At 43.2% G+C, this 14,976-nt stretch overlaps 1 protein-coding gene across 26 annotated transcripts in view; it reads right to left on the reverse strand.

The window, feature by feature from the left end:
- The window catches only part of LOC118379924 (high affinity cationic amino acid transporter 1-like), a 77,052-nt gene that overhangs the window by 33,496 nt on the left and 28,580 nt on the right, over window positions 1-14,976 (reverse strand). For all 26 annotated transcript variants that reach the window (XM_052529028.1, XM_052529024.1, XM_052529005.1 and 23 more), the window contains exons 4-7: window positions 13,125-13,283; window positions 12,792-12,957; window positions 12,369-12,502; window positions 5,396-5,618 (exon numbers count right to left, since the gene is read on the reverse strand). In XM_052529028.1, the coding sequence (XP_052384988.1) occupies window positions 5,396-5,618; window positions 12,369-12,502; window positions 12,792-12,957; window positions 13,125-13,283 (682 nt within the window). The remainder of the gene's footprint in view (window positions 1-5,395; window positions 5,619-12,368; window positions 12,503-12,791; window positions 12,958-13,124; window positions 13,284-14,976) is intronic.

Below are 14,976 nucleotides of genomic sequence, written 5' to 3' on the forward strand. Positions count from 1 at the left end.
CTCCCTGTAATGTAGCTGTAATGTAGCTCCCTGTAATGTAGCTCCTTGTAATGTAGCCCCTGTAATGTAGCTGTAATGTAGCTCCCTGTAATGTAACTCCCTGCAATGTAACTCCCTGTAATGTAGCTGTAATGTAGCTCCCTGTAATGTAGCTGTAATGTAGCTCCCTGTAATGTAGCTCCTTGTAATGTAGCCCCCTGTAATGTAGCTGTAATGTAGCTCCCTGTAATGTTGCTCCCTGTAATGTAGCTGTAATGTAGCTCCCTGTAATGTAGCTCCATGTAATGTAGCTGTAACGTAGCTCCCTGTAATGTAGCCCCCTGTAACGTAGCTCCCTGTAATGTAGCTCCCTGTAATGTAGCTTTAATGATAACATTGTTTTTAGTGATAACCATGCTGTTAGCGATAACCTTGCTGTTAGTGATAACCTTGTTGTTAGTGATAACAATGTTGTTAGCGATAACCTTGCTGTTAGTGATAACCATGTTGTTAGTGACAACCATGTTGTTAGTGATAACCTAGCTGTTAGTCATAACCATGTTGTTATCTATAACAATGTTGTTAGCGATAACCCTGCCCTTAGCGATGACCATAGCGTTAGCGATAACCTTGTTGTTAGCGATAACCATAGCATTAGCGATAACCTTGTTGTTAGCGATAACCTTGTTGTTAGCGATACCCTTGCCGTTAGCAATAACCTTGTTGTTATCGATAACCGTGTTGTTAGCGATAACCCTGTTGCTAGCGATAACCATGTTGTTAGTGACAACGTTGTTGCTAGCGATAACCATGCCGTTAGCGATAACCTTGTAGCTAGCGATAACCATGCAGTTAGCGATAACCTTGTAGCTAGCGATAACCATGCCGTTACCAATAACCTTGTTGCTAGCGATAACCATGTTGTTAGTGATAACCATGTTGTTAGTGATAACCTTGTTGTTAGTGATAACCATGTTGTGAGTGATAACCATGTTGTTAGTGATAACCATTTTGTTAGTGATAACCATGTTGTTAGTGATAACCATGTTGTTAGTGATAACCATGTTGTCATTGATAACCATGTTGTTAGTGATAACCATGTTGTTAGTGATAACCATGTTGTTAGTGATAACCATGTTGTCATTGATAACCATGTTGTCATTGATAACCATGTTGTTAGTGATAATCATGTTGTTAGTGATAACCATGTTGTTAGTGATAACCATGCTGTTAGTGATAACCATGTTGTTAGTGATAACCATGTTGTCATTGATAACCATGTTGTTAGTGATAACCATGTTGTTAGTGATAACCATGTTGTTAGTGATAACCATGTTGTTAGTGATAACCATGTTGTCATTGATAACCATGTTGTTAGTGATAACCATGGTGTTAGTGATAACCATGTTGTTATTGATAACCATGTTGTTAGTGATAACCATGTTGTTAGTGATAACCATGTTGTTAGTGATAACCATGTTGTTAGTGATATCCATGGTGTTAGTGATAACCATGTTGTTAGTGATAACCATGGTGTTAGTGATAACCATGTTGTTAGTGATAACCATGTTGTCATTGATAACCATGTTGTTAGTGATAACCATGTTGTCATTGATAACCATGTTGTTAGTGATAACCATGGTGTTAGTGATAACCATGTTGTTATTGATAACCATGTTGTTAGTGATAACCATGTTGTTAGTGATAACCATGGTGTTAGTGATAACCATGTTGTTAGTGATAACCATGTTGTTAGTGATAACCATGGTGTTAGTGATAACCATGTTGTTAGTGATAACCATGGTGTTAGTGATAACCATGTTGTTAGTGATAACCATGTTGTCATTGATAACCATGTTGTTAGTGATAACCATGTTGTCATTGATAACCATGTTGTTAGTGATAATCATGTTGTTAGTGATAACCATGTTGTTAGTGATAACCATGCTGTTAGTGATAACCATGTTGTTAGTGATAACCATGTTGTCATTGATAACCATGTTGTTAGTGATAACCATGTTGTTATTGATAACCATGTTGTTAGTGATAACCATGTTGTTAGTGATAACCATGGTGTTATTGATAACCATGTTGTTAGTGATAACCATGTTGTTAGTGATAACCATGGTGTTAGTGATAACCATGTTGTTAGTGATAACCATGGTGTTAGTGATAACCATGTTGTTAGTGATAACCATGTTGTCATTGATAACCATGTTGTTAGTGATAACCATGTTGTCATTGATAACCATGTTGTTAGTGATAATCATGTTGTTAGTGATAACCATGTTGTTAGTGATAACCATGCTGTTAGTGATAACCATGTTGTTAGTGATAACCATGTTGTCATTGATAACCATGTTGTTAGTGATAACCATGCTGTTAGTGATAACCATGTTGTTAGTGATAACCATGTTGTCATTGATAACCATGTTGTTAGTGATAACCATGTTGTTAGTGATAACCATGTTGTTAGTGATAACCATGTTGTTAGTGATAACCATGTTGTCATTGATAACCATGTTGTTAGTGATAACCATGGTGTTAGTGATAACCATGTTGTTATTGATAACCATGTTGTTAGTGATAACCATGTTGTTAGTGATAACCATGTTGTTAGTGATAACCATTTTGTTAGTGATAACCATGTTGTTAGTGATAACCATGGTGTTAGTGATAACCGTGGTACCATGGTATTTTGGTGAGAGGGCTGACCATAAAGCCAGAGGTGAGGGTGGGGATTTGGGGTGTTTTGGTGCTATGGCTTGTCTCTGCTATGTACTTGAACAGCAGACACACATACAGGCACAAGATGGACGAACACAGACGCATGCATGCACACACACACACACACACATGCACAAACTGACACACACACAGCTGGACAGCCGGACACATACAGACAGAATACAGGCAATACCACGCAGGCCAGTCACGTTGGGAGTTAATCACAGAGCAGCTAACACATTCAATTGATTCCAAATAGTAGATAAATATACATATTTCGTCATTGTTCTAGGCTTGATGTTCTTTTGGAAGGTTTGAGTAGATGTTTTTGTTGTTGATTTGTTGCCAGTGATTGAAGGTCCATGGGTGGCGTTTTGGAAAAAGATAATTTGAACATTTTGGTTTGATTTTGACTTTTATTTCCAAAGGGGTGTGATTTTCCCGCACTTACGACGTATGAGCAGGGTGCTGAGATTTGACTGAAGGCTGGGGCATCCAATCACAGGACTGAAAGTGTTAGCAGGCGGGGGTTATGGTAGTGATGAAGGGTGTTAGTCAGAGCAATTACCATTTTAAATAGTTAATATTCCTTCATGCATAAACACAGAGTTAGAGGCTCAATCCCAAACGACATCGTACTCCCTATATTGCTCACTTCTTTAGACAAGACCACTATGGACCCTGGTGCAATGTAGTGCACTATAAAGCCCTATGGACCCTGGTGTAATGTAGTGCACTATAAAGCCCTATGGACCCTGGTGCAATGTAGTGCACTATAAAGTCCTATGGACCCTGGTGCAATGTAGTGCACTATAAAGCCCTATGGACCCTGGTGTAATGTAGTGCACTATAAAGCCCTATGGACCCTGGTGTAATGTAGTGCACTATAAAGCCCTATGGACCCTGGTGTAATGTAGTGCACTATAAAGCCCTATGGACCCTGGTGTAATGTAGTGCACTATAAAGCCCTATGGACCCTGGTGTAATGTAGTGCACTATAAAGCCCTATGGACCCTGGTGTAATGTAGTGCACTATAAAGCCCTATGGACCCTGGTGTAATGTAGTGCACTATAAAGCCCTATGGACCCTGGTGTAATGTAGTGCACTATAAAGTTCCTATGGACCCTAGTGCAATGTAGTGCACTATAAAGCCCTATGGACCCTGGTGTAATGTAGTGCACTATAAAGAGAATAGGATGCCATGTGGGACAAATTCAAAATCATGAAACAGGCAATTCAGACAGAGAGATCAAGGTTGAAATAAAACACATTTCATTTTGGAATATCAGAAGACGTTAATCATTTCGACATCTTATCACAGACACGGAATGGAACTACACCCCTCTAGAACCTAAAGGGTTCTTCGACTGTCCCCATAGAAGAACCCTTTGCAGAACACTTGTTGGTTCCAGGTAGAACCTTTTTTTATTTTTTTTTTAAGTAGAACTGTTTTGGCTTCAATGTAGAATCCTTTTCACACAGTATTTTACATGGTACCCAAAATGGTTCTTCCTGGAACCAACAAGGGTTCTCCGATGGGGACAGCCGAAGAACCCTTTTGAAACACTTTGTTTTCCTAACGTTTGGGAATCAAATTAGAAGTCTACAACTCAATGCCTTTAGAACCGCTAACAGGCAGGTGGTATATTGGCAATATATCACAAACCCCCGAGAGCCTTATTGCTATTATAAACTGGTTATCAACTAAATTAGAGCAGGAAAAACGACATGTTTTGTCATATCCGTAGTATACGGTCTGATATACAGTATATCCTGCCTGTTTGGCCCTATCCGGGGGTGTCATCAGACGGGGCCACAGTGTCTCCTGACCCCTCCTGTCTCAGCCTCCAGTATTTATGCTGCAATAGTTTGTGTTATGGGGGCTAGGGTCAGTTTGTTATATCTGGAGTACTTCTCCTGTCCTATCCGGTGTCCTGTGTGAATTTAAGTCTGCTCTCTCTAATTCTCTCTCTCTTTCTTGGAGGACCTGAGCCATGCCTCAGGACTACCTGACATGAGGACTCCTTGCTGTCCCCAGTCCACCTGGCCGTGCAGCTGCTCCAGTTTCAACTGTTCTGCCTGTGATTATTATTATTTGACCCAGCTGGTCATTTATGAACATTTGAACATCTTGGCCATGTTCTGTTATAATCTCCACCCGGCACAGCCAGAAGAGGACTGGCCACCCCACATAGTCTGGTTCCTCTCTAGGTTTCTTCCTAGGTTTTGGCCTTTCTAGGGAGTTTTTCCTAGCCAACGTGCTTCTACACCTGCATTGCTTGCTGTTTGGGGTTTTAGGCTGGGTTTCTGTACAGCACTTTGTGACATCAGCTGATGTAAGAAGGGCTTTATCAATACATTTGATTGATTGGTTTGATAAACCACGTCTGTTAGCCAATCAGCATTCAGGGATCGAACCACCCAGTTTATAATGAACATGATATACCGGTTAGATTTATGGGACAGTATGACAGATCTCTCTACTGATATTAATAGACAGCTGGGGAATCAAATACCCCCATGGTTAAATATATACTCACTAAGAGACACACAGCCCTGGTGGCTAAACTCACTGATCACATCAGCAGGGTGTGTGTGTACATACAGGTTAGTTTGTCTAGGTGAGGCTAGGTGTGTGTGTTGAATCACCTTCTTTCTATACATAGATGTATCAGTATGTGTACTAACCTGGTGGACAGAGCACACAGTGACCCTACAGCCACAGCGTAAGTGGCTCCCTCCCAGCCTACATATTTAAAGGCTGCGGGCAGAGGACTGTTGTTGTCTAGGAGGTAGTAGGGCATCATCATGGTGAGAGCAGCAGACACTCCGAAGTAGGCCACGAAGCAGATGAGGAGAGACGACACGATGCCTATGGGAATGGCCTTCTGAGGGTTCTTCACCTCCTCACCTGGGGGCAGAGGTCAGAGTTTAGAGGTCAGATGTCAGGGGTTAGATGTCAAAGGTTCCTCAAGATCTACACAACCTATTTCAAAGAGAAATAAAGTTAGTGTTCTAAATTAATGAAGACGTCTTCACACCCCAGAATTAATTATTGGTGGGAGCACCTTGGGCAGCCCTAATAGCTGTCAATCATTTTGAATAATATTAAAAAATTATGTATATAATTTCGTGATTCCGATCTTGTCTCATCTCTGCAACTCCCCAACGTGCTCGGGAGAGGCGTATGTCGAGTCATGAATTCTCCGAAACATGACCAAACCGTACTTCTTAATATCACCCATCCGGTTAGCCAGGAAGCTGCACCAATGTGTCGGCGGACGACCGAAGTCAGCCTGCACTTTCCCAGCCAACCCAAGGAGTCGCTAGAGCGCAATGAGCCACGTAAAGCCCCTCCGGCCAAACCCTCCCCTAAACCGGACGATGCTGGGCCAATTGTGCACCGCCCTATGGGACTGCTGGTCACGGCCGGTAATGACACAGCTTGGGATTGAACCCCAGGTTGTCGTGTTGAATAATATTCAGAAAGTATTCAGACCTATTGATTTATTCCACGTTTTGTGACATTACAACATTCTAACATATATATATTTTTATCCTCAGCAATCTACTCACGATACCCCATAATAACAAAGCGAAAACCTGTTTGGATAATTGTTTTGCACATTTATTACAAATATTTTTAAAATTATTTAAAAAAATATATATTAAAAAATTCATTATGCCTTGAATCTATTCTTCCGTGTCGAGAATTCTGCTCTTTTTACACTCTGTTCTGAGCGCACTAGACGACCAGTTCTTATAGCCTTTAGCCGTGGTCTTATCCTACTCCTCCTCTGTTCCCCTTGTAATGAAGAGGTTAATCCAGGCCCTGCAGCCCCCAGCACCACTTCTATTCCCCAGGCGCTCTCATTTGTTCAGTTCTGAAACTGTAAAAGCCTTGGTTTCATGCATGTTAACATTAGAAGCCACCTCCCTAAGTTTGTTTTATCCACTGCTTGTTTTATCCACTGTCTCAATCCTGCCTTAGGAAGGCCACCAAAAATCCGGACATTTCCATCCCTAACTATAATATTTTCCGACAAGATAGAAATGCCGAAGGGGGCGGAGTTGCAATCTGCCACAGAGATAGCCTGCAGAGTTCTGTCTTACTATCCAGGTCTGTAAACAAACAGTTCGAGCTTCTACTTTTAAAAATCCACCTTTCCAGAAACAAGTCTCTCACCGTTGCCGCTTGTTATTAACCCCCTTCTGCCCCCAGCTGTGCCCTGGACAGCATATGTGAATTGATTGCCCCCCATATATCTTCAGAGTTAGTACTGTTAGGTGACCTAAACTGGGACATGCTTAACACACGGTCCTACAATCTAAGCTAGATAGCCTCAATCTCACACAAATGATCAAGGAACCTACCAGGTAGAACCCTAAATCCGTAACCATGGGCACCCTCTTAGATATCATCCTGACCAACTTGCCCTCCAAATACACCTCTGCTGTCTTCAACCAGGATCTCAGAGATCACTGCCTCATTGCCTGCATCCGTAATGGTTTCACGGTCAAACGACCACCCCTCATCACTGTCAAACGCCCCCTAAAACACTTCAGCGAGCAGGCCTTTCTAATCGACCTGTCCCGGGTATCCTGGAAGGATGTTGACCTCATTCCATCAGTAGAAGATGCCTGGTTGCTCTTTAAAAGTGCTTTCCTCACCATCTTAAATAAGCATTCCCCATTCAAAAAATAGAACTAAGAACAGATATAGACCTTGGTTCACCCCAGACTTGACTGCCCTGGACCAGCACAAAAACATCCTGTGGCGTACTGCATTAGCATCAAATAGCCCCTGCGAGTCAGGAACCAATTTACTCAGTCAGTTAGGAACCACCACTGCGACCTGTATGCTCTCGTTGACTGGCCTTCACCACATATTTGTCACCAAACCCACTGGCTCCAGGTGATCTATAAGTCTCTGCTAGGTAAAGCCCTGCCTTATCTCAGCTCACTTGTCACCATAGCAACACCCACCTGTAGCACGCTCTCCAGCAGGTATATTTCACTGGTCACCATAGTAACACCCACCTGTAGCACGCTCTCCAGCAGGTATATTTCACTGGTCACCATAGCAACACCCACCTGTAGCATGCTCTCCAGCAGGTATATTTCACTGGTCACCATAGCAACACCCACCTGTAGCATGCTCTCCAGCAGGTATATCTCAGTGGTCACCATAGCAACACCCACCTGTAGCACGTTCTCCAGCAGGTATATTTCACTGGTCACCATAGTAACACCGACCTGTAGCACGTTCTCCAGCAGGTATATTTCACTGGTCACCATAGTAACACCCACCTGTAGCACATTCTCCAGCAGGTATATTTCACTGGTCTTCCCCAAAGGCCTTGTCTCCCTAAGAGTTGATTCAAGTTGGTAGAATACGTTCTGGAGAGACTGAATGTCTCCCTAAGAGTTGATTCAGGTTGGTAGAATACATTCTGAAGAGACTGAATGTCTCCCTAAGAGTTGATTCTAGTTGGTAGAATACGTTCTGAAGAGACTGAATGTCTCCCTAAGAGTTGATTCTAGTTGGTAGAATACGTTCTGAAGAGACTGAATGTCTCCCTAAGAGTTGATTCAGGTTGGTAGAATACGTTCTGAAGAGACTGAATGTCTCCCTAAGAGTTGATTCTAGTTGGTAGAATACGTTCTGAAGAGACTGAATGTCTCCCTAAGAGTTGATTCAGGTTGGTAGAATACATTCTGAAGAGACTGAATGTCTCCCTAAGAGTTGATTCAGGTTGGTAGAATACATTCTGAAGAGACTGAATGTCTCCCTAAGAGTTGATTCAGGTTGGTAGAATACGTTCTGAAGAGACTGAATGTCTCCCTAAGAGTTGATTCTAGTTGGTAGAATACGTTCTGAAGAGACTGAATGTCTCCCTAAGAGTTGATTCTAGTTGGTAGAATACGTTCTGAAGAGACTGAATGTCTCCCTAAGAGTTGATTCAGGTTGGTAGAATACATTCTGAAGAGACTGAATGTCTCCCTAAGAGTTGATTCAGGTTGGTAGAATACATTCTGAAGAGACTGAATGTCTCCCTAAGAGTTGATTCTAGTTGGTAGAATACGTTCTGAAGAGACTGAATGTCTCCCTAAGAGTTGATTCTAGTTGGTAGAATACATTCTGAAGAGACTGAATGTCTCCCTAAGAGTTGATTCAGGTTTGTAGAATACATTCTGAAGAGACTGAATGTCTCCCTAAGAGTTGATTCAGGTTGGTAGAATACGTTCTGAAGAGACTGAATGTCTCCCTAAGAATTGATTCAAGTTGGTAGAATACGTTCTGAAGAGACTGAATGTCTCCCTAAGAGTTGATTCAAGTTGGTAGAATACATTCTGAAGAGACTGAATGTCTCCCTAAGAGTTGATTCAAGTTGGTAGAATACATTCTGAAGAGACTGAATGTCTCCCTAAGAGTTGATTCAGGTTGGTAGAATACATTCTGAAGAGACTGAATGTCTCCCTAAGAGTTGATTCAAGTTGGTAGTTGAATTCTCCCTAAGAGTTGATTCAGGTTGTAGAATACATTCTGAAGAGACTGAATGTCTCCCTAAGAGTTGATTCTAGTTGGTAGAATACATTCTGAAGAGACTGAATTCTAGTTGGTAGAATACATTCTGAATGTCTCCCTAAGAGTTGATTCAAGTTGGTAGAATACGTTCTGAAGAGACTGAATGTCTCCCTAAGAGTTGATTCAAGTTGGTAGAATACGTTCTGAAGAGACTGAATGTCTCCCTAAGAGTTGATTCTAGTTGGTAGAATACGTTCTGAAGAGACTGAATGTCTCCCTAAGAGTTGATTCAAGTTGGTAGAATACGTTCTGAAGAGACTGAATGTCTCCCTAAGAGTTGATTCAAGTTGGTAGAATACATTCTGAAGAGACTGAATGTCTCCCTAAGAGTTGATTCAAGTTGGTAGAATACATTCTGAAGAGACTGAATGTCTCCCTAAGAGTTGATTCAGGTTGGTAGAATACATTCTGAAGAGACTGAATGTCTCCCTAAGAGTTGATTCAAGTTGGTATTCTGAAGAGACTGAATGTCTCCCTAAGAGTTGATTCAGGTTGGTAGAATACGTTCTGAAGAGACTGAATGTCTCCCTAAGAGTTGATTCAGGTTGGTAGAATACATTCTGAAGAGACTGAATGTCTCCCTAAGAGTTGATTCTAGTTGGTAGAATACATTCTGAATGTCTCCCTAAGAGTTGATTCTAGTTGGTAGAATACATTCTGAATGTCTCCCTAAGAGTTGATTCAGGTTGGTAGAATACGTTCTGAAGAGACTGAATGTCTCCCTAAGAGTTGATTCTAGTTGGTAGAATACGTTCTGAAGAGACTGAATGTCTCCCTAAGAGTTGATTCTAGTTGGTAGAATACATTCTGAATGTCTCCCTAAGAGTTGATTCAAGTTGGTAGAATACGTTCTGAAGAGACTGAATGTCTCCCTAAGAGTTGATTCTAGTTGGTAGAATACATTCTGAATGTCTCCCTAAGAGTTGATTCAAGTTGGTAGAATACGTTCTGAAGAGACTGAATGTCTCCCTAAGAGTTGATTCAAGTTGGTAGAATACATTCTGAAGAGACTGAATGTCTCCCTAAGAGTTGATTCAGGTTGGTAGAATACATTCTGAAGAGACTGAATGTCTCCCTAAGAGTTGATTCTAGTTGGTAGAATACATTCTGAAGAGACTGAATGTCTCCCTAAGAGTTGATTCAAGTTGGTAGAATACATTCTGAAGAGACTGAATGTCTCCCTAAGAGTTGATTCTAGTTGGTAGAATACGTTCTGAAGAGACTGAATGTCTCCCTAAGAGTTGATTCAAGTTGGTAGAATACATTCTGAAGAGACTGAATGTCTCCCTAAGAGTTGATTCAGGTTGGTAGAATACGTTCTGAAGAGACTGAATGTCTCCCTAAGAGTTGATTCTACTTGGTAGAATACATTCTGAAGAGACTGAATGTCTCCCTAAGAGTTGATTCTAGTTGGTAGAATACATTCTGAAGAGACTGAATGTCTCCCTAGGAGTTGATTCTAGTTGGTAGAATACATTCTGAATGTCTCCCTAAGAGTTGATTCAAGTTGGTAGAATACGTTCTGAAGAGACTGAATGTCTCCCTAAGAGTTGATTCAAGTTGGTAGAATACGTTCTGAAGAGACTGAATGTCTCCCTAGGAGTTGATTCTAGTTGGTAGAATACATTCTGAATGTCTCCCTAAGAGTTGATTCAGGTTGGTAGAATACGTTCTGAAGAGACTGAATGTCTCCCTAAGAGTTGATTCAAGTTGGTAGAATACGTTCTGAAGAGACTGAATGTCTCCCTAAGAGTTGATTCAGGTTGGTAGAATACGTTCTGAAGAGACTGAATGTCTCCCTAAGAGTTGATTCAAGTTGGTAGAATACATTCTGAAGAGACTGAATGTCTCCCTAAGAGTTGATTCAGGTTGGTAGAATACATTCTGAAGAGACTGAATGTCTCCCTAAGAGTTGATTCAGGTTGGTAGAATACATTCTGAAGAGACTGAATGTCTCCCTAAGAGTTGATTCAAGTTGGTAGAATCATATTCCAAATGATTCCCAGCTGTCATGGCTACCGAAGGTGTTTCCACCAAGTAATACCTCAGGGGGGGGGGTGAAGACATCAATCATTCATCTTCATTTTACATGTCTTAGAAATGTAGAAAATGTTCACAGCGTTTTATTTCTCTTTTGAAAAGGTTTAGTAAGTTGTTGTCGATTGATAGTGAAGAGAGAGAGCGCTCCCAGAGCGCTAAGAACCTTGGCGTGATCCTGGACAACACCCTGTCGTTCTCAACTAACATCAAGGCGGTGGCCCGTTCCTGTAGGTTCATGCTCTACAACATCCGCAGAGTACGACCCTGCCTCACACAGGAAGCGGCGCAGGTCCTAATCCAGGCACTTGTCATCTCCCGTTTGGACTACTGCAACTCGCTGTTGGCTGGGCTCCCTGCCTGTGCCATTAAACCCTACAACTCATCCAGAACGCCGCAGCCCGTCTGGTGTTCAACCTTCCCAAGTTCTCTCACGTCACCCCGTCCTCCGCTCTCTCCACTGGCTTCCAGTTGAAGCTCGCATCCGCTACAAGACCATGGTGCTTGCCTACGGAGCTGTGAGGGGAACGGCACCTCAGTACCTCCAGGCTCTGATCAGGCCCTACACCCAAACAAGGGCACTGCGTTCATCCACCTCTGGCCTGCTCGCCTCCCTACCACTGAGGAAGTACAGTTCCCGCTCAGCCCAGTCAAAACTGTTCGCTGCTCTGGCCCCCCAATGGTGGAACAAACTCCCTCACGACGCCAGGACAGCAGAGTCAATCACCACCTTCCGGAGACTCCTGAAACCCCACCTCTTTAAGGAATACCTAGGATAGGATAAGTAATCCTTCTCACCCCCCCCCCCCTTTAAGATTTAGATGCACTATCGTAAAGTGACTATTCTACTGGATGTCATAAGGTGAATGCACCAATTTGTAAGTCGCTCTGGATAAGAGCGTCTGCTAAATGACTTAAATGTAAATGTAAATGTGAAGAACTTTTAGATGTAATTTGAAGACCTTGGAGGTTTCACCAGCGACGTATGTTTCAGTACCTCCACTGGTGATGTAAGTTGGCCCCTCCCACACTGACCTGTCGTGGCGATACAGTCGAATCCCACGAAGGCGTAGAAACAGGTGGCAGCGCCTGATAGGACACCGGTGAAGCCAAATGGCATGAACCCGCCCACTCCTAGACTCTCCGCCGACAGCAAGGGCTCTGTCATGCTGAGAGAAAGAGAGATCATTAAATACACACTAGTATACTGTGTGTGTGTGTGTGTGTGTGTGTGTGTGTATTTGGAATTTTATTATGATCCCATTTAGAGGAAGCCACGTCCACTCTTCCTGGGGTTCACACAAGACATAAAACACAAAACATCATACAGAACATTAATAGACAAGAACAGAAAAAGGACAGAACTGGTTTTATTTATTATTTAATAATTTATTTAACCTTCATTTAACTAGGCAACTACATACGTGTGTGTGTGTGTGTGTGTGTGTGTGTGTTTACTTTTGGCTGGAGTTGTTGTGTAAGATGACATCAGGGTCCAGGTGCCAGTTCTTCAGGGTTCCTTTGACCAGTCCTGAGACCACCATAAATAACAACACCAGGACGTTGATGCTTGTAAACACCTTGTTGACAACAGCTGACTCCTTCACTCCAAACGACAACAGACCTACAGAGAGAGAACTCTTATTATAAAATAGGAAAAAGGGAAGAAGAGAGAGTATAGTGTACTGTGTGTGTGTGTGTGTGTGTGTGTGTGTGTGTGTGTGTGTGTGTGTGTGTGTGTGTGTGTGTGTGTGTGTGTGTGTGTGTGTGTGTGTGTGTGTGTGTGTGTACCTGTGAGGGTGATGATGATGAGCACAGCGAACATGTCAGGGTACTCTGCCAGTATCCCAGGTGCTTTCATGGTCATGTACTGTCTGCAGAACGCCTCTATATGTTTCCCTGTCAACTCATCAAACGTAGCGCTCCATGCTCGTGCTACACTGGAGGTACCTGGCAGCGGGAGGGAGAGACAGAGACAAACAGAGGAAGAGACAGAGGGAAAGACATAGAGGGAGAGACAGAGACAGACAGAGAGACAGAGAGGGAGAGACAGATAGAGGGAGAGACAGAGAGGGAGAGACAGATAGAGGGAGAGACAAAGACAGACAGAGAGAGACAGAGAGGGAGAGAGAGACAGAGGGAGAGACAGAGAGGGAGAGACAGAGGGAGACAGAGACAGACAGAGAGACAGAGAGGGAGAGACAGAGAGGGAGAGACAGAGAGGGAGAGACAGAGAGGGAGAGACAGAGGGAGACAGAGACAGAGGGAGAGACAGAGAGGGGGAGACAGAGACAGACAGAGAGACAGAGAGGGAGAGACAGAGGGAGAGACAGAGAGGGAGAGACAGAGAGGGAGACAGAGACAGACAGAGAGACAGAGAGGGAGAGACAGAGGGAGAGACAGAGGGAGAGACAGACAGAGACAGATAGAGGGAGAGACAGAGAGATGAACAGAGAGTGAAATATATGAACCAAACATTTGCATAAATAATTTATTTAAAGAACCAACTCAACCCCTAGCCCGTTCTAAACTACCCAACACTCTACCCAACACTCTACCCAACTCTCTACCCAACACTCTAACCAACTCTAGCCAACTCTCTAGCCAACTCTCTAGCCAACTCTCTACCCAACACTCTAGCCAACACTCTACCCAACTCTCTACCCAACACTCTACCCAACACTCTAGCCAACTCTCTACCCAACACTCTACCCAACACTCTACCCAACTCTCTACCCAACACTCTACCCAACTCTCTACCCAAATCTACCCAACACTCTAGCCAACTCTCTACCCAACACTCTAGCCAACACTCTACCCAACTCTCTACCCAACACTCTACCCAACTCTACCCAACACTCTAGCCAACTCTCTACCCAACACTCTACCCAACACTCTACCCAACTCTCTACCCAACTCTCTACCCAACACTCTACCCAACTCTCTACCCAACACTCTACCCAACTCTCTACCCAACACTCTAGCCAACTCTCTAGCCAACTCTCTACCCAACACTCTACCCAACTCTACCCAACACTCTACCCAACACTCTAGCCAACTCTCTACCCAACACTCTACCCAACTCTCTACCCAACACTCTACCCAACTCTCTACCCAACACTCTACCCAACTCTCTACCCAACACTCTACCCAACACTCTACCCAACACTCTACCCAACACTCTACCCAACTCTCTACCCAACTCTCTAGCCAACACTCTACCCAACTCTCTACCCAACACTCTACCCAACACTCTACCCAACTCCCTACCCAACTCCCTACCCAACTCTCTACCCAACACTCTACCCAACTCTCTACCCAACACTCTACCCAACTCTCTACCCAACTCTCACCACATATGAAGCAAGTTGGTGATCTAACAATAAAAGCAAGACTATAAAAGGGCCTTTGAACAGGGTATGGTAGTAGGTGCCAGGTGCACCGGTTTGTGTCAGGAACTACAACTCTGCTGGGCGTTTCATGTTCAACAGTTTCCTGTGTGTATCAAGAATGATCCACCAGCCAAAGAACATCCAGCCAACATGACACAACTGTGGGAAGTTTGGGGTCAACATGGGCCACCATTCCTGTGGGAGTCTTTCCACACCTTGTAGAGCCCATGCCCCGACTAATATATTAGGAA

Source organism: Oncorhynchus keta, chromosome 11, assembly GCF_023373465.1.
Source record: "Oncorhynchus keta strain PuntledgeMale-10-30-2019 chromosome 11, Oket_V2, whole genome shotgun sequence".
Taxonomy (NCBI): Eukaryota; Metazoa; Chordata; class Actinopteri; order Salmoniformes; family Salmonidae; genus Oncorhynchus; species Oncorhynchus keta.